Below are 20,565 nucleotides of genomic sequence, written 5' to 3' on the forward strand. Positions count from 1 at the left end.
CTTTCTTTAACTGAAAAGCTGTTCAGCATAAGCCATATTCTAATTCTGCGACTAAACGAGAAGCAAAACTCATCACTGAGCAGAACTAATCTCTCTTTCAAGTAAGCCATTTCATGGGGCTTGCGCTTCACTCAAAGACAGCCAGAGCAGCCAAGGGGAGGCGTCTGCTGTGCTGAAAGCACGACCACCTCGCCAGTCCGGGTCCCCGTTCTCTCAGCACGCAAGCGCTAGGCGTCACCTCGGTCTTGCGGTAACTCAGTCGGGTTACGGCAGGGACACGTCCAAACTCATTTAACCGTTTACTACGTGGCAGCATGAGTGAGATTCAGTCCGAGATGAAGGCTCCTACCTTGGCACGCCTGCTTGTGAGCCCGCTTTCCGAGGAGCTGGAGTCAGTGGAGCCCAGAGAACGGCTCACCTCACCTGCAGCTCAGGGAGACGCCCGCTGGGCAGGAGTCTCTGAGCTCGCTTGAAAAATATTTGCACTGAAATACAGGATAAGATGAGACACTGCATAGATACAGGTTGTTTAAAATGTTTAAGTTTTTTAAAAAGCTTTATTCCAAACAGCTGATTAAGCCGTCGAGGGTTTAAATCAGATTATTCAATGCTTTCACACGGTTCCAAATAGGAAATGCGTAGGTCAGAAGCCTGCTTGTGCCTGTGGGGAAGTAACTGCGTTGTGTACTGCCGACAGGGTGGCCAGGATGTGCGACGAGAGCGGAAAAACCCCACTGCATCAATGCACTAAGATAGATGTGCAGAGAGACCAGCCCCAAACCAAAGATACAGGGTTACACAAAGTATTTGGCCAACTCTAAAAAAAAAAAAAACAACTGATGGGGTTTTTTTTATTTTTTCAATTAATTTTTAGTTATTTCAATAACTAAAAAAAAAAAAACAGATAAAATGCATTCAAACATTCCATTTCTAGCAATAGTTGAATTATGCTTGGACAAATTAGATTCTGCTTTAGCAGAGTATTAAATATTTTATAACAGGTCTACATTTTATGGCAGCCTGCATTTACCCATTCCGTGCCTGACCAAGAGGGAATTCCACATTTGACAGACTGCAAGCGAGGACCACAAAACCGAAATTTAACTCAGATCCTTTATTAGATATATGTGCAGCTACTTGGACTGAGAAGCCCAAGAAGCGCACGAGAGTTGTCACAGTGGTAAGGAAAGCCACCTTGCAATCAGCCATCTGCACACAGACATTCCTCTCCTTGAACTTACACGTGTAAATCGTGATTCGGGCACCCAAAGGCCAGTGCCACACACTCCTTGAAGAACAGAGCAAATATTTAATGAACTGAGAATGTTACATCTTCTTATGTTAGCAGCGCAGCTTGTCTATTTTTAACCAACCTTTTCTTTAGATAAGGCCTTGATCATCTGAGCTGTGATGTGCCTGTCTGATTTACCACTAATGCCATCTTCCGCGTGGCTTCCGCCTGGCATTTCTTCTGGCTGTTTATGAATAGGCATGGCTCTTCCAACCACACACATTAGCTTTGTCTCCAGAGGACCCAGTTTTAAGTATTCCTTAAGAAGAAAGAATATTATTCATCTGCAATTCCATAGAAAAGCAGCCGTTCTTCAAAAAAACAGCAACTTTCCTTTTAAGAGCAACTGTAAAGATGCTGCCCAGGGGTTGCTATGTTTGGTAATGTCAGTGTTAATGGGCTTAGTTTACAAGCCAGCTCATCGTAGGAGGCTGCAGCCCCTTTTCCTGTGTGTTTTCACCAATAACGCTTTCTCTGCAAACCAAATTCTGCTCCCCAGTTCAGTTCTGTGAGAAGAATTGAACTAATCCAACAGCTCACTGCTGCCAAAGGAGAGATCTGAGTCCAGCCATGCGCTTCCATCATGTCTGTGCTGGCTCTGCTCTTCTCCAAACCTCTGAGTCAATTTGGTTGACTAACCCAACAGAAAACGAACTCGGGACGATTAAAAAGGCAAGCTTTTCTGCTGGGTTAGCGAGTGAATCAGCTACAGAAAAGGATGATGTGCACTACAGGTTCCTTAGGGGCAGGACCATGACCATACAGGCAAGGCCAGGGAGAGGGAAGAAGGAACCCTGCACTGCAAGCTCGTGAATCACCTCTATTTAATAAATGCTTTCATAATAATTGCTAATGCAACTCCCCTGTTTGCAATTACACCTTCGTTGTTATAAAGTACAAGCATGTCAGCAGCACCTACGTCCCTCAGCGGGGTGGGCTCTGCAGCGCTTACAGCAGGAAGAAAGAAGTAAAGCTAGTGTTCCTCTCCCAAGGCAACAACTGCAAGGAAACAAACACCTGGATGGATTTTTTTTTGTTAGATGTTAGATGTTTTGTTAGCTTTTCTATGTAATGACTCTTCAGGACGCAGCCGCTCCCTAAGTCAGTCTCTGATCAAGGCAACAGGATGATTCCTCTGAACACAAGTTGCAGGGTATTAATCACACTAATGCCAAATTTCTAGAAAAAGAATTGTTGGTGGTGTGTTGTTGTTTTTTTTAAACCATTATTAAGTGTGTTTGAATAGAATATTCAGTAGTAAAGAAATATTATGGAGAAGTATCTTTACACAGCAAGCCCTGCAGTCTGCACCATGTCTGCATCATCTCCTTTAATTTGCAGTAGAAATCGATGATGTAATGTATTTTCCGAGAGCAATTAGTTTATTTACAAATGTATTCAAGTCCTCCTAACTCAAGAGTGTAGTATTAAATGGCACCCAGGAAACATCTTTTCGCAAGCTAGGGTCAAAGGCCTCCTGGAGCAGGTGCCACCACCTCTTTTGAGAACCAGACAAACTCTGTCTATTTACATATAACCTGTACCTTTCTATTTTCTCAACCCCTGTATTTTTCACCCAGGAACACCTTCACCCTGGCCTTCCGTTGAAGGATTAAATGACTTGTTGATCCTTGAATGCTACTATGCAACATAAGTTCTAAAGCATCCAAGCAAACAAGAATCTGTGCAATACCACAGCAAACTGTCACTTGGTGACATTCAGAATTCCTTCGGGGGGGAATTTCATCGTGCCACTCACATACGCTGATTCCTAGGACACCGTTCAATTGCCAAACCAAGGTGTCTTGTGCTATCAGAAATGCCCTAGGGCATCCAAACCATCCACGTGAGGCTGGCCTGTAGGAGACAGAACCTGGGCTCTTTTGGCCCAGCATCTGAAGGACAGGGAGTGTCCTAACCATCTCAGACAGCACCAGATGCCTACGATTAAGCATCTGAACTGTACGCTAGGTGAAAGACATTGGAGTTTTTTCTGCCGTAGTACCACTGGGAATAGAACGCTCCTGGCAGTAGCTCATGCTCCAGACTGAAATAGGTTTGTGTCAGTGAAAGACCCACTTTAACTCATACCTGGAAATCTTTTTCATCTTCATGCAACGAGCCATCAAGAGTCGGAGTGAGTGACTTTTCCCACAGCTCCTCATCACTGTCTTGAGGCTTCTCATTCTCGGTCTTAGACTGAATCTTTTTTTTCTGACAGGGGACTGTGGCACATCTGAGGCTTTCATCTCCATCTGTCTTTGCTTTTTAAAGAGAAGAACAATGATGTGTATGCAATCGTTAAGCTTTATGAAGATCAGAATTAGTACTTGGTATGAGCATTGCCTGCAATCTTTAATGTGGCTTGGCCAGTGTGATGTAAAGAACAGCTTGGTAGGATTTTTAATTGGCAATCAAGCCAAATGTTGATTTTGCTCACTGATTTTTCTATGCTTATTTCTGTTCTCAATTTCTGATCAAGATCAGGGACTGAAATTGATTGGAAGTTAGAAGTAATGGGTCTGTGGGATGGGGCAGGGGAAAAAATGAGCTTTTATCAGTTCAACTTAAATCATATATAGACCTGAATAGCTAAAAAAATAGGAAAGGCAGCAAAAACAATTATAAACTTCTTGTATATCCATATCTGTATCTCTATATGTACGTATACACAAGTTCCTGAAACACAGCTACGCTACTTATAACTCCCCTGAAGAGCTCACATTTGCAGTTGACCAATTCTCAGGATGATAGAGAATTCTGGACATGGACTACCAAGTTGTATGTTTGCCTGGGACAGGGACTTGACCCTCAGCTTATTGGAGCAAAACCTACTCCTCCCAGTAACTATTGTAAGGGTCTAGCAAAGGTAATTAATAGAGCTGAACTGTTCAAAATAAACATATATCTAATTCAGAAGTCTTAATCAACATGTTTGCTGGTTCCTGATGGTTCCAGAAAGGCCCACCTGCGGCTGGCAGTGATCAGAACTTGTTCACATCAACAGACTCGTGTGGCTTCAATTCTTGCAACTTACCTCTTTGATTTAATTTTGTGTCGTCGTCCCCCCCCCCTTCTTTTACTCACACAAAGATGTAAAATAAAACGTGTGATACTAAGAAACCTATAGAAACCACCCTAAACGGATAAGCACACTCACATGGTCCTTCCTGCCTAACGGTATATCCTTTTCCTGGCCACGCCTACCAGAATAGATGGAGATTTGGTACCGCTTACCAAGATTTTCAGGTCAGGCTGAGATCCACGCAGCTTCACCTGCTCTCGCTAGGGATTCATTTAGAATTAACTCTGGTGTAGCTCTATGAGCTGAATGACTGTAAAGTGCATGTACACTTCAAGTGAAAGCCAGCGTAGAGTTCAAGAGTTGTCTCTCAGGGACAAGATGATAATAATGAAGTTACGTTGATATGGATCAGTAAATAACTGATTAAGGTATGAATCATATCTTCCCAGAAAGCCAACCGTATCCTGGGCTGCATCAAAAGCAGCGTGGGCAGCAGGGCGAGGGAGGGGATTCTGCCCCTCTGCTCCGCTCTGGTGAGAACCCCCCCTGGAGCCCTGTGTCCAGCTCTGGGGTCCCCAGCACAGGAAGGACATGGAGCTGTTGGAGTGGATCCAGAGGAGGCCACAAAAGTGATCAGAGGGATGGAGCACCTCTGCTATGAGGAAAGGCTGAGAGAGCTGGGGTTGTTCAGCCTGGAGAAGAGAAGGCTGCGGGGAGACCTTATTGCAGCCTTCCAGTAATTAAAGGGGGCTTATAAGAAAGATGGGGAGAGACTTTTTAGCAGGGCCTGTTGCGGTAGGACAAGGGGTAATGGTTTTAAACTAAAAGAGGGGAGATTCAGACTGGATATAAGGAAGAAATTTTTCACGATGAGGGTGGTGAAACCGTGGCCCAGGTTGCCCAGAGAGGTGGGAGATGCCCCATCCCTGGAAACATTCAAGGCTGGATGGTGCTCTGAGCAACCTGATCTGGCTGTAGATGTCCCTGCCCATTGCAGGGGGGATGGACTGGATGGCCTTTAAAGGTCCCTTCCATCCCAAAGCATTCTATGGTTCTATGATTCATAAAAGATGGCCGATCCTATTAACCATATTCCAGGCTAGCTCTATATGAGTAATTACATCCAACATTCTAAACCCCAATTTCAATTTTAAAACTGTATTACAGGTAGATTGTGGTTTTGTCTTCTTAATGCAAACTACAGTCTATCATTGCCGTGGTGGCTGCAATTAAGTAGGAAACTAAGTGTTCACTATGTAAAACAGGCAGTTCGATAAAAAGCTTAAGAAATAAAAAGTACTTAAATGCTCAGTGACTTATCAGTTCTTATAAGCTGCTGGCATGTGCATTACCTGCATACTCTCTATACTCTACTTTCATTTCATCCTTAGGAAATTCATCTTGCAAGCCAGCTGCCTGGGTAAGAAACAAATGCCTATGAAATAAAAAAAATAAAGTGAAACTCATATTAGAGGTCTGAATTCTCTCTCTAAATTGTCCCGTGCAATCTTTTGGGGTGGGGGGGAGGGCACCCTTTCTGAAAGCCTTTTGCTGCTTAACCACAAATGCAGAATAGCGCAATGTTTTAAAAATGCAATGGAGGCAGCCAGGTAGCTTAGTGGCTAATACACTGCTCTTTTTTATTCTTAGTGCCTAAGTTCAACTGTGTCCAGGAGACTAAAAGAAAACAAATGTATAGTCTCCAGTCAGTCCAAGATTCAGACCACAGCTGGCAGCTCTCGCTTAAAAGCAGTCCAAAGTTTGTAAAGGAGAGGAGAGAAAAATGGTCACTTCAGAAGACTTGGAACTTTTTTATGCAATATGGCTAAAATCACTGAGCTGGAACTGGAAAATGAAGACGGATCATTCCCATTGTTAGGCTGTGCTTTTGATACCATTAGTGTCGACATTTTGCAACTAAATTAATCTTTCTCTAGGGAACAAGTCAAATAATTTCAATACAAAAGAAACTAAAACTACAGACACCTCTACAGACAGACCTATCCCAAGACCTCTTCCTTACTCACTACCAGGTCACCTGTTTCACTTAAGGTTGCAAAACCCCATATAGCTGCATATTAATCTTCACATCCTTAAACATTTTGCCAACAGCAAAGGAAAAATCTGTTACTCAGCACTTGGTCTGAGAAGCTGGGTCTGGGACAATTACAACAGAAAGAAACTATTTCCAAGCCCCAATGGTATCCCCACTAAAAGAAAGTGAGTGTTGCTAGGTCTTAATAGATTATTAAAGAACCCTGTTTCTTCCCTGAATTTTGGTATTTAGGAGGCTACAATGTCACTGTCATCCTTCAGAGATATAAGTCCCACACATACTCAGTCAAATCCTGCCTCCCCTCAACTAGGAAACAACCTTGGCTTTGTTGTGGGAGAGTCCAAATAGCTCCAGAGGCAGAAGGCATCTTTTAAAAAAAATCAGTCACTTTTGAGTCTGCAGAGGCATCATTTTACCTGGGTACTCTCAGATTCTGAAGTCTGCTATCAATCAGTTTTGTCACTAAACAGATATTTTCTTCCTCCAGGAGCTCAATAGAGGCTTTCAAGTCACTTACTTCCTTTTGGTACACCTTAACCTTTTGACAATTAAAAAAAAAAAAAAAAAAAAGGATCATCTTGGAAAGACCATACCCATTTTGGAAAGCTTTCATAGTAACTATCTATCTTAATAGCACATACTTAGAAAGAATGCAGTTGTACTAGCAAGACTGCGCATTTGGAGGAGAAACAGTGACACGTTTTCAGGCAAAGGGAAGGCCTCTCTGCTTCTTTCGCATCTTTATTAGAACCCTTTACTGGCACAGCTCTGTCAGTCACAGCCACACATCTGGGCTATGCAACCCTGACAGCAGAACCTTCTCATGTAGCCAAACAGGGCTGGTAAACAGAAGCTCTGGATTTCTTTTTTTTTTTTTTTTTTGCTTTCACATCAATGCTTTGAGAGAGAAAAATCTTCTTTGTAGAGTTAAATTCAGGCTCTTCCTCAGCAAGTGTTGCTTTTCTAATTCCTGCCTAAACACAAAACCTTCTTACCCAGAACTAGTGAGGCTTTCAGTCCAAGTTAGCCATGACATTGGCTGAACCCCAGGTTCTGCTTTCTTTTGGACTGTTTCTTTTCCATATTGCCATGAAGTTACATTAACCAAAGGATACCAGTTCTTCGGTTCCCACAATTCCTCTCACTTTTCCCAAAGTACAAGCAAGTTCTTGCCCCTTCACTGGGAAGTGGAATGTACTATGGGACAGATACCTTCCCAGAAATCTTTGCCATGTGCACGTGCTGTTTAAAAACAGTACCTAGTGATCTGAATGCATCTGTTCTCACCAAAGCCAAATTAACCCAGCTATAGTCATCCAAATTTGTAGTTAAAAACTAGTTCCCGTTTCTCCCAGGGATTAAAAAAGGTGAAAATGACAGGACATTAACCAGTAACAGGATGTGGCTTGGCACGATGAGGTGATGCACCTTTGTACCATCTTGGTGTGACACAGTAACCATGGAAAAATGTGACTGAAGTCTCCAAATCTGTTCACATTTGGAGGTAACTATTTTAGGCCTGTTTTGGTAAGTCATTTTTCAGTTCAGTGGTCAAACTGAAAAAATGATAAATTTTGAACCGGGACAAAACTGAAATTTTTGGTTTAACTTGCCAAAAGAAAATACTGGAAGAATCTTTTAGCTGACAGATATATAAACATCAGCCTGAAAGAAAATATTTCATCTGTATAAGAAAAGCAGGGAAAATGAATGAGTCAATTCAGAGGACTGGAGAAGTTAGTGATAATAGTTCTGTTTTCCACAATAATTCAAAGCACTAATTCATAACATGGGAAACTAGTAACATAGGAAACTAATTCATAACACAGGAAACTTCTAGTTGAGAGAAGAAAAACCCAAATCCCTCAACTCTGAGGTGAGGGCCTGTCAGGCCCTCCAAAATGGATCTCCCTCATTGACACTGCCTAATGTGTGTAAAATTCATAGGTGTTCAGTGAGACAGGGAGATGGGAATGGAATTCCTACTCATTCAGTGACAGGATGTATAGATTCGAGCTCCTGTTTGTTTATACAGATTAAAACATTAATTCTTTCCTATTGACCCCCACCTCGTTGCCTCAGAAGCTGTGGTTTGGACACCCTCCCCGGAAAGTTAAAGATGTAGGCTCAGAGCTCATTAAGGGGAAGAAGGAAAGCCCTATCCCTGCATATGGCAAGTATCTTAAACTAGTAAGTAAAAGGGAGAAACCTCTGCCAGGTTTGTTGATGTAGCACTGAAAAATAATAAGTTCATTTATTACTTTTGCAAAAAGTTTTGCTCAGTTCTAAACTGTGAGGTTGTAAAGGAGGGGAAGGATATTTCCTCTCTCCAATCTCTTGCTTAGATTTGACTGCAACAAAGAACCTGTACTGATCGGAACAAACACAATCAAACTTCCACCATGGAAAAATCAGTTTCCTAACTTCGGCTCACAAAAAACTTTTTTCTTGACAAGAAAAGTTACAACTATCTAATACATAGCTCTAAAATGCCATTAAAGGACAGTATAAAAGCTATCAAGTAATCAATTACAACTATATATGATTTTGATTTTCCTCTCTTCAGTGTACTGATCTCCAGGGTTTCTTTATTATCTCCCATTTAAAGCTTTCTCCAAAAATGTTTCCAACATCCATATCCATTTTCTTTCAATACAGCAGCACTAGAACTTCGATGCAATTCAAAACTACACTCTTCAGATGATAGATACTTATATGGTCGAGCCTTTACACTGCATAGTATCCCGCTCTCCAGTCTCCATAGATACAAATATACTTAATTGTATGGAATGTTGTAGTCCTTCATATAACTGCTTGGGCGGGAAAAGCGGTCCTTCATTTGTGAAAGCAGATGTTCACCTTTTACCTTTTTTCACCACACACACTGTTTGCTACTCAGGATTACAGATTAATTACAGGAAAATTGCTCTCCTTTTCTGTGGAAGTCTTCAGAGGCCCCTCACTGGAAACAGTTATGACTGTAAGCCATGGTATTTCAAACCTGAACTACCGTGATAAACTACGCAAGTGATCCTCTTACCTCTTCTTTTAGCCATTCGTTCTCTTCAATTTCTCTGCGACAGTTTTTGTCTAAGTATCTTACAGCTTTCTGGGAAAACACAATTTAAGATGATCTCATCTGAAAGCAGGACTTTGACAGTGCTGCACACTATAAAGAAGAACCTTCTGCTGTTTAGCAGGAAATAATTAAGGAACATCCACACAACAGACTGTAGCATCCCCTGAGGGATTACAAGGGGATTTAGTCCACATGGCCAGCTGTTTCTTCGCCATTATCCTGCCTAGTGCAGTTCATATGTCAAGCAATTTACCAATATTTTATAATTTCCCATATTAAAATAAGACATTTTCTTTTTGCCTAACAGGTTCTGCTATATTCCCACTACTGCTCAAATCTTCCTGTTTTCAGGAAATCAAACCTTTAGCTACTAAAAAATCCAAGCAAAATCACAAATGAGGCAGTACTGATCTATGACAAGTGACTTCAACATGATCTATGCTAACGAGACGAGGCTACAATTTAGTTACTGATGTCAGTAAGAGGAAAGGAACAACTGGGAGGGAAGATGCCCCTGTAGATCACCATAACCACAGTCCTTTGGATTATGTTCTCGTATGACTGAAAATCCCAGCACTGAAGTCAAGGAATTTAAACACCTAATGGGCCCAGCCAGTGCTTTGTACTGAAGTATGCTTTGCATTTTGTGAGTGTAAGAAGTCGTCACCACAAATACTTTGTAAATCACGTTTGCAAATCAGAGGTGGCAGAGATAACAAAAAAATCTGTATATCAATAAGCCTAAATTTTACTGTAGGCTGCACTATTTTGGCATTTTAAAAATGCTGTACTTTACAAGTACAAAATAACATTTTTTTGGTCAAATTGATGTATATTTCCATGCAGACAATCTCTTAGTGTGTTATTGTTTTGAAGTCTATGCAAATGTCAAAATCAAGGTCACAGTAAAAGTGGCATGTTCTTGAACAAGTCGTATCAGTGCATGGTGGCCCAGTTTCCCATACCTCGTTTGTAAAATGCCCTCACATCTACTCATTGTTAGTCTGATGTAAAAAAAAAAAAAGTACATGTGTATCTAGCAATAACCAATGCCATGTTTAGTAAAAAGATGTACAGTTTATTTTACTCTCAATTTATTAGAAAAGTTTCAAGTCTTAATTCGAGTTAAAATAATGATTAATGCAGAGTACATGAATCTTAACTATGATGCAGTTAGCACTTTCAAAAAACGCAGAAAGAATACCTCAGGGGCCTGTTCCTTACTTAACTTCATGTGTTTCTCAACCACTCTGTCATTTTCTTCTTTCACAGCTTCCAAAGCATTTCTATAATGTTCTTCAAAACAAAAAAGAAAATCAGAAATCATTATCTGACATAAATCTCTCCTTACAACAAACAGATAATTGGCATGTTGTTCCTAAACTGGAACTTATCAGCCAGCATCACATGCATAGATGCTCCGCAGAAAAGGATTCAAACGTCCTTCTCCATAGAAGTTGTCCTCCTAAACCCAAAGGACAGTAGGGTTAACTACAAAACTAGATATCTAAAGTGGCTTACACATTTCTGTTGGCAGCTACAACAGCTAGCAAACCGAGCAATTCTCTGCTAAAATATTGGTATCTTAACACTAAATTTTATCTCTATCAATAGCAGAGCTCCTGGAGTCATGTGAGAGATTTGCTTAGAAAACTTATTTTTTAGGTATAGCAGCATATTGGATCATCTCATGCACATGACATTTTTTTCAGGCAGTTATTATACAGAGCCTAATTCTGACTTATCTAAGCCTTCCAGGGGGTTCTAATTTGACAAGAGGACAAAATGAAGAATGAGGCAATTGCCTCAATGACTTGCTTTCATCATTACTTGTCGTCATTATTCAGAAAGTGTGTCTTATGCCTAACTGAATTTGTTTGGCTTCAAGTTCTAGTCACTTGCTATTTAATTATTTCATCCTTCCCCTTCAGCTGTTTTTGTGCTATTCTAAATAGTCCACTGCTGCCTGGTATTTTCTCCTTTTGAAGGAATGAATGAGATGATAGATTGTAATAATTTTCTTTGAAGGAAGGCACTTCATACTTGTTCCAGAGGCTTGAAATTCAGCCTAGCTCTGCACTTGTGTTGCAGACAGCCTGTTGCTGATCTGGCTGTAAATGAGTACCTGGTCATGGACCCACTGCGGAGTCAAAGGCAGTCAAATATGAAAGGTGCATTAGTTGTGCATTAGTTCTTAATTTAACACTGTGGAAGCTGGCCTGCCTTAACCAATGCACCATCTAGACTTGGCAGAATGAAATGGAAGTACTTACATACTATAATTATTTCATCTTTTCATTCTTTCAGACAGCTAAACAACCTGAGTTGTACTGGGAGAATGAAGAAAAGGAGGAACTGTTCAGACATACTTCGCTGTTTCTAAGGAGGCTATTTTCCCTAGCTCTCATTGCAGCACTGTTTTCCCCAGGCCTCATGTAAGTGCATGGCTCTCTTTTGCTTCCTCTCCCCTCCAGCAATTTTGTTTAAAATGTCATCTCCAGATTACACTAACTGTGCCAGCGTCAAGCCCTTCAGTGGTACCTACAGAGACAGAAATCTCTTCGCCTATGTTTATTCCCGAAGCCCGTTACACATTCGAGGAGCGAACAAGCCCAATTTGCTGCAGCATCACTCTGGAAGCATGTTAGATTTTTTTTGTTGTTGTTGTAGGCTAGAAGACTGTACTGCCTAGCCACTTCATAAGTTTGATTTTAGGAAGTTGAGTAGAATAGTATGCTAACATGTAGTACTGGCAGCATCATTTTGCAGTACATTAATTAGGCAACTGCTACATGCACCTCTGTAACAGTCTTTCTGCAAATACACTTCCGTTCGACTGCAAATTTTTGGCTCTGTACCCTGTGACATGCCAGAGGTCAGACTGAATGTTCCTACTGGCTCATTCTGTATAAAAGCCCATTCTCTTTTTCATTTCATATTTCAGCAGCTGTATAGCAATATTTTAAATTGACTAAGAACACAGAAAATGCATAATGAAAAATTTCAGCCTCTCCTGAATACAGAGATGGATATCTGACAAGCTATCTGGCAACGCAGAAAACACAGTGCAGATCTTAATTGTGATAAAATATGTCTCAAGAGACAAAAAGATAGCTAGCTGGCTCTTATCCACAGTAGTTGATGCCTGGTAATGGTTGGCACAGAATATACAGAGACCCTTAGAGCAGTGTCACTGCCTGTTACTACCAGCTGCTTGGCTATGGCCATGCATACTGAGAGGGACATAAAGGAAGAAAACCAGGATATCCTTCTCCTGTCAGAAGCATGGGTTATGTAACAGCAAAATATTTAAATGATTTTAAAATAATGCAGTCGTAAAGAAATCTTTGTAAAGCACTCAGCATCAGAGTACATAAGCTCTCAAATTAATTCCACTGCTGTGTCAGTATCAAAACAGTTCCCAGTATTTGTATATGTCTGTGCTGGCAATTTTGCAGGGCCTCATACACCAGACTACGCAACTAGGAGGCAAAGTTCAGCCCCCTAGCTAAACATGTCCCTCTAGTCCTGCATTTAAACCAGTATGCTCAATTCAAAAGACTGTTCCAAGAATGAGCTCATACTACTTTCCTGTCAAAGGAGTTTTCAACATGTGAAGTGCTTGTAGCACGATGAGAAGCAACAAGAGCGGAGTCAACATTGTCAAGTACAACTCCTAAGGGAGACCTGTGTGTAGGCGACCTAAATACACGTAGACTTATTTTTAGAAAACTGCTGTCCTTCACAGTAACATTTTTAAAATATGGGTTGCCTATATTTTACAAGAAAATCATCAGAAGACAAGGTTATCAGTTTCTTTAAGTGTTCATAATTTCTGCAACTTCAAAAGACTCTCTAATAAAGGGACTTCCGTGGAGATAGAGTTCTTCCGTTTTATAGGATTATGCAGCCTAGTTTGGGTGCACTGTCTTGGAAAAGTTGATACACGTTACTATAACTTGACATTAAACTAATTTTATAATTTAATTAATTCCCAGAAGTAATACAGAAAGAAGTTGTAGGACTTGCATTACACTAGCTGTAAACTGACCTGTAGCCCTGTGAAGGTCATCTTTGACTTCCTTGATGTCTTTTTCCAGATTCATAATCTTGTTGGCCTGTATTTTACTGCCTACATTTTTGTACTCCAACCAATAATCCCTCTCACTCTGCTTTACTGAAAGTCTTTGGCCAGTTTCTTCAATTTGGGAGCGCAGATCTATTAAAATAAGAACATCAGAAAACAAGTACATGACCAATTTCTCAAACTGATAGTTCATAATTCTTATGACTTCATCACATTCTTTAATAAAGGCGCTTTCACTGGGATTGGAGAAAGAAGGGTGATTCTTCTACACTACAATACATTACAACATGATGGCCTCACATAGTGTCAAGGGCCACCATCATTGCTGAAAACAGCTTGATCTTATTCTGCCACAGGGAGAGAACAGTTCTCACTGAAATGTTGTAACCAAAGACACATGTGTTTCCCACTGAGAATCTCAGGGATGGCAGCCAGAACTTTCAACAATCAAAACTGGTCATTTTTGCTGCCATCAATAATTTTTTGTTAATCTTCCAGTGGAGCCAGTGCATAGGGCTTTCATGAGTTTCAACTTTATAGAAAAAATGAAGCGTCGGTACTTGCACTGTAATATACATCACTTGGAAGGAACAGATTTACTTATAAGCCCTCCACAATCTCATACCACGTTGAGAGAGCTTAATTTTGCGGAGGAAAAGCTTTATGCTTTTCATGCAGCAAGGAAGTTGAATCTCTATTTAAAATGCAAAAAATAAAGTACTCAATCCCAACTGTGTAAACTACAAACCACACTTGCACAACTCACAACATACCTTTCAGAAGTTGTTCTTTGTCCTTAACATACTGCCATTTTGCTTTCAGTGACTCTTCCACATCACCCCTAGTTACAACCTCCTTTTTGTCTTGCTCTTTCTCCACTTCTTCTATTTGTGCTAGTATGCGCCTGATGTGTGCCTGCTGTTCTTCCTTCAGAAGGTCATTCTATGAAAGAACAGAAGAAAAGGCATGTTTTAAAACATTTTCAAATTAGTTTGCAAAGTGACAAACTTAAGTAATGAAGAAAAGTAAAATCTGACCTAGTGCCAGGATGTACTGCAAAAACACTCAGCTAAACACCTGTTCTTCATATTCAAAAAGGATGGAGCGGAAGGGAGAATTTGTAAGTCTCAGAAGTTTCTCAGTAACTTCAAGACCATTACAAGGAAATGAGAGACAAATGACTGCTGTACTTGGTGCAGCACATCAATAGTCCTCCATTGCCTGGAAAAAAAGCTCCCTGTGGGTCAATTTAATAACAATATTTATTTGTAGGAGTTATTTACTTCACGTCAACATTCTTCATGACAAGGTACCACTTTCATGTAGAAATGTCGTCAGACAATCAATCAGGTCACTTGCATATAGCCACACCAGAGAGCCCTGTCAGAGCTGGAATTACTTATACCTACTGACTCCACAACTGTGATTATTACCCCTTGCCATGACCCTCTCAAGTGACACTCAAGTTATTTGAAATGAATGACTGCATATGTTTGCTCCCAAAGGATACCATACCGGAGCAAGTAGCCATACCAGCCAAACTGTAACAGTAACTATGCAGTAGAGAGAGTCTCAAGCATTCCTCATTTCTAGAAGGATTAACTCTAAACCACTTGGAAACATTAGGCAGGACACAAAGAATGGAGCTCAAAGAACTGTCAAAACATGGGTAAATTAAACAAATAGCACTTCAAGCAGGCCCTGAAGTACCTTGCACGGTCTAAAACATGAAGGAGTCCTTGAGAGACCATGAACTAGCAGCAAATTGGGGAAACAACCGTTAAGAGACTTCGGATGTCTGCAGAGAGAAGAGCCAAATGCCACTTCCACTGATAGTTAAGGCCACAAATGAAAGACCATCCAGGCTTCAAGACTGAAAGGAACACCAAGGAAAGCTAAACAGATGGATACTTATAAGAGCAGGGCAAGTATCAGGCACGGGCAGGACAAAGAGACATTGTTTGTCTCAATGTTTAACTGCTATAGCAAGCGCAGGCTGCGGCATTGTTTAATCACAATCCAGTTTAAGGATTTTTGAGCGATTTGAATTCATTAGGTGACTGTATATATATCCACTTTCCAAGTTCACTGCTCTCAGTCATCAGATGCTATATTACGATTCCTTATATACAGTTCTTTATATACAGTTCATATATATGGTCTTTAAAGTGTCACTCAGGTGCGATCAGTAGCTACACAACCTTGTTCTAAAAATGATCCAACACAACTCTTCATATAAAAGAAAGCGAGTCTTCATCAAGCAGTGCTAAAAATTGCACCTAGGCAATTGTGTGATGCTCTTTCTTCTTTGTTCAGTTTTCATTGTAAATAAGTTTGCAAGAAAACTAAACTCTCATAGAAACCTGTGCAATTCCATTACCTCAGAAGTGAACCAAAGAAGGTCAGCAAATCTCAATACTTGGTTAGATCTGCTAATACTACTGACAAAAATGAAGGTAATACCGTTTATTCTTTGTGCACTGAAATATTGAGGAATATTTGCAGGATTGTTTAAAAAGGCACATCTGAATGTACTGCAGTAAAGCTACCTACTGAAAGGGTCTTGCTGTCCTATGTTTGCTGCAGAGTAAGACTAAATACTTAGGCGGTTACAGAGGATCTCATGTGCATTGGAAAATACCTTCACTGAACTCACTTTACCTTACTGCTGTGTCCTACTCTGCCACGTTCTACTCCTGCAGCTCCTTTTTTGCATGGTTATATTTAGGACATTTATGCTTTATGTCACATTTAATTCAGATAACACTTTAACTTTTAGCACATAAAGTGACTCACTAACTCTAGTTTCATTGACTGTAAGCAATTCACTGCAATGACTAGTTTTAGTGAATGTAGTATTAGGATTAAAAGACTAAAATTGAACCTGTAAGCTAAAAAACCACACATAAAATGTGTTAGAGAAGGATGCATGGTCACTTACTCTTTCATGATATTCTTTGTTCTTTTTTTCTACTTGTTTCAGATCAAACAAAACTCGATCAATTCCTGCTTCTTTTGTCTCAATTCTGTGGAGAAAGAGTAAAGAAAGAGACAGTCTTACAAAAACAGAAGACAGAGGAATGTTATTTAAGCTAGATTAGATGTAAATACTACTGAAGTGTTTATTTTTGTGTCATATTGCTTGACTCGTTTGAGTAGATACCACTGTCCGCTTACTATACATAAAGAAATGATTTCCCATATACAGCTGGACCTTCATGTTCGTTTGGATCTGAGAAACAGACTCCCTTATTATACTGTTCCTTCCTAACCACTAGAGAGGATTAAGCTGGTTTATTCTTTCTGGATGTGGTTTAGCTGACCTATTGCACAGGTCTCTTTTAGGACAAGATTATTTGTGCTCCAGAAATATTTATTACTCACCACTCACTATGGAGGAACCCTAGGCAACTCACTCAGACGTAGGTGAATCCCAAACTGGAGAATTAAATGGGATTTGATGCTTCTGAAAATGTGCTGAGCTTCATAAACTGCATTTGTACACAAAGAACTTGTTAGCCTTTAAGAAGCGCTACAGGAATAGGGACTGCAGCCCGAGTAGTATCCTCTAAGTATGTTTATACATTTTTGTCAAAGAACTAGCTCACTGCTTTCACAATTTTCATAGACTACTTGTCGTCTTCTTTGCCACAGCTGTAAAATAAGTATTTTTTTCTGGTGTTCTCTCTTCTAGAATGAGAAACACTGGATTGCAAATGGTGTCTATTTGCAAAATTCTCTGTAATCTTCCTCTCTGTTCCCGGAATTCATTCACCATACGGCACAATAGAGGCAAGTATTACAATTATCACAATATCTTTTACTGTTTCAACAGCTATTGTTCCCTGAGTTTTTGGTTTGGGTTTTTTTTTTTTTTGCCCCTCCCTATTATATTAAGTTGTTTTAAAAGAAGATCATTTTTTCCTGGCTAAGTTTGGATCACTCAGTCATGCAAACTGCAGGTTACTAGTTTTGCATCCTCTGGTGTCAGTGTGCTCCAAGGTATGCTTCAGGTCTTCCATTAAGTAGAAGGGTATTAGTTAGAGAGACCAGAACAGAGATATGGAGGTATGGTGGTGATGGCTACAGCAAAAATACATCACTTATTAGACAGAGGTGACAGCTTGGCCACACAGCGTGACCTCCTAAATTACCTGCCATTTAAAACCATTTCTGTATTTTGAATACTGATCTTAATTTCTGCTGCTTTAAGATCTTCCATGAAGTGGCAGTCTATATCTGTCACTTTGTTAATGTCAAAAATTTATATAAGTAGAATTTGCTATTTTGTCTGCTATATATTGGAACTTCCCCTCTTTAGATTATTTTTCTATGGTATTTGTCAGATTAAAGCTACAAAACAGCTAGACTGATGGTTCCTTTGATACTATTTTTCTCAACTGTATACTAGGTTTCATCTAGATCATTTAATCATCTAGAAAAAAACACTCCTCTCCAGTACCATGACAATTTCGTCAGTGATCTATAGGATGTTACTAGGGCAAGTAATTCACGGGATTGTTGTTCCTAACCAATTCTGAAACAGAAAACTGTACTGAAAATGCAAAATAACAAACTCGCTATGAACAGCAACCATTCTTCAATATACAGAAGTAAAAGCAGGAATGGAAGTTAAATAAATACTACACACTTGATAAATCCTAAAGCGGAACGTGGCAGATACTCACTTGTATGATTATGCTGCTTTGTTCAATCAAGTGGTACAGAGAAGTTATAGATTACAGAGGTGAAGAGAGAGAGGGAAAGGGAGAGCAAGAGGGAAAGTGGAGAGAGGGAGAAAGATAAAGACAGAAAGAAAAATACTTTTCTTCCCTTTTTCCCCTACTGTTGCTGTAGAAACTAAATATCCTGTGTCAGTACAGCACCCATTTCAGTGCAAGACTCTTCAGACAAATGAGTCATTTGTTTGGATATTTGAATATGCATAACAGTAATTTTATCAGAAAGTGGTGCATTTTTTTTCTCAGCCTAGTAATACAGTTTGCTTATTTCTTAGCAAAATAGAGGGGTTCGATTGTTGACTTTTTGGATGGTGTTTATTTGTGGTATGATTCAGTTAAATCTAGTCTGTTTTACTATGGAAACTTGTACTCTGTTCTTTATAAAATGAAACAGAAAATCCCACATAAACCTGTAAACTGCTATAGATGTCACTAGAACTATATGTGGTTGCTCTTCAGTTTGCTTACCCTGCTTTTCATTTCTACACCAAGGCACTACTCCTTGCTCCCTAAACACTGATAATTGTTGAATATTGGATGCTGTTGAGGTCTTTCCCTTTCAATTTCTGTCTCTTTGATAAAAGTCACAGAGTTTAATTTTTCTCCTTTTAAGCATCTACTCAAGAGACTGGAGATCAAAAAAATCGGACTATTTTGCAATAACTTCAGATATTCCCCTCTTCGCTTTTATTTTTCTCTGCTTGATTTTAAGAGACCTTTAAGTTATCCCTCCATTATTTTAAAAATAAAACACTTTCCTTTGTGCTCCGCTCTCAGCTGCTACAAGGAAGCAAACTGTAGGTCTTGAGGTTCTGGCTAGTGACTACATGCCTCTCTGAACACCAAGGAATCCTAAGAAATACAATCAAATGCGACCTTGCAACTTCAGAGTATGCTGATCAAAAGCTTGCTACCAACAGACAAAAATGTGGGGTTGTTTTGTTTTTAATAAAACTCTTTTTCCCAAGTTATAGCCTAACAGCATAAAACTACTTCTGACTCACTTCAATGCTTTCTTACAGGTATAGTTTAAAAAGTGTGTGTTTCCGAAATAGCCTTGAAAACCCAAAACAAGAACACAAAAGAACAGTACACAACTGTCAGAGTCAATTGGCTCAGGCTCTGAATTGGATAAGGTGTCTTTGTTATCTGCTTTATCCATTCACATATTCTATATGAGTGCAAAGTTAAATATATTAAACCTACTGAAATTCTAGTAAGGCTTCTGGGAAAGCTGACTCAGGTTCTGTAAGTTGTTCTTCTGGTTTCTCCTCTTTCTTCTTCTCTTCCATGCTTTTTGTTGTACTTGCGCTAGAAGTTAGATCTAAAGGGAGGAAAGGGCAAGCAGAAAACAAGAGAAAAAAAAAAGAGAAAGGAATGATTTGCAAAACGTCAAATGTTCACCAGCCTTTGTCACCTGTGACAAGTTCTTACCAGTTCTGAAATACACAAAACAAGATGTTTTGTTGACAACAATAATCCTGCCCAGGGCAGCACTCGGGCCCATGTTTTTGGGACACCCTGAACTGTTGTCCTGTGTAAGATATGTTTGTGAACAGCGGCCTCTATCACTAGCTACTTACTGCATCCCTTGCTGTGGGCTGTGTTTTACGTTCTGGCAAATCAAACAAGCAGTTGTTTCTTCTCCAGTCCTTTGTCTCTGTTTCTTTATCAGGCCTGTTTTATCCAGTCCACTTGTTAATATGCATCTCTTTGCCTCTCCTTCTGTTCTCCTAGCACTATGAATATTTGCCTTTCACTGCAACTCTGATATCAGTTTTCATTGTCAGAGCTAGAACAAAACCACTCTCTGAAGGGATATGCATGTCAGCAGTATTCCCTGGGCGTGTTGTCACAACTACCAACCTCAGAATTCAACTGACAATGAACAGTTCTGTAATGGAACTGGTAGCATATATTACATAAAATAAAAAAGTCGCAAGAAAAGGGCCCTTATGAAGATTCCTCACTTTTAACGGTCACATAAGCAAACGCCAAAACGAGATTAGTTCATATAACATAGGAGGCTTCATTACCGAATTAGTAGAAACATTGTATATAATCTGTTTTCATATTAAACTGCTTTTCTGAATTCAAGTTCTGAATTCTAACAATTAGCACTCTAATAGCTAAAACTGATACCAACTTGTTCTGTGACTAAATACAGCAGGCTGGGTACTTTGCCTATTAAAACGAGCACAAAGAAACAGGAAAAAAAAACCAAAACAAAACAGTGGCAAGCCACATAGCAAGCCTGTCAAATCAATGTAAAATCAAGGGAATGA

General features: G+C 39.8%; 1 protein-coding gene across 1 annotated transcript; it reads right to left on the bottom strand.

Annotated features, from left to right (window-relative positions):
• Window positions 1-1,364: 1,364 nt before the first annotated feature.
• Window positions 1,365-19,572, bottom strand: CCDC83 (coiled-coil domain containing 83; the record flags this gene model as incomplete). The annotated part of the gene is made up of 10 exons (XM_082304518.1): window positions 1,365-1,550; window positions 3,383-3,555; window positions 5,669-5,751; window positions 6,789-6,910; window positions 9,413-9,481; window positions 10,656-10,747; window positions 13,503-13,670; window positions 14,312-14,480; window positions 16,480-16,564; window positions 19,487-19,572. 10 exons carry the CDS (start codon window positions 19,570-19,572, stop codon window positions 1,365-1,367), a joined length of 1,233 nt encoding a protein of 410 aa, XP_082160644.1.
• Window positions 19,573-20,565: the final 993 nt, after the last annotated feature.

The sequence above is a fragment of the Platalea leucorodia genome (genome assembly GCF_965183815.1).
Source record: "Platalea leucorodia genome assembly, chromosome: 2".
Lineage (NCBI taxonomy): Eukaryota > Metazoa > Chordata > Aves > Pelecaniformes > Threskiornithidae > Platalea > Platalea leucorodia.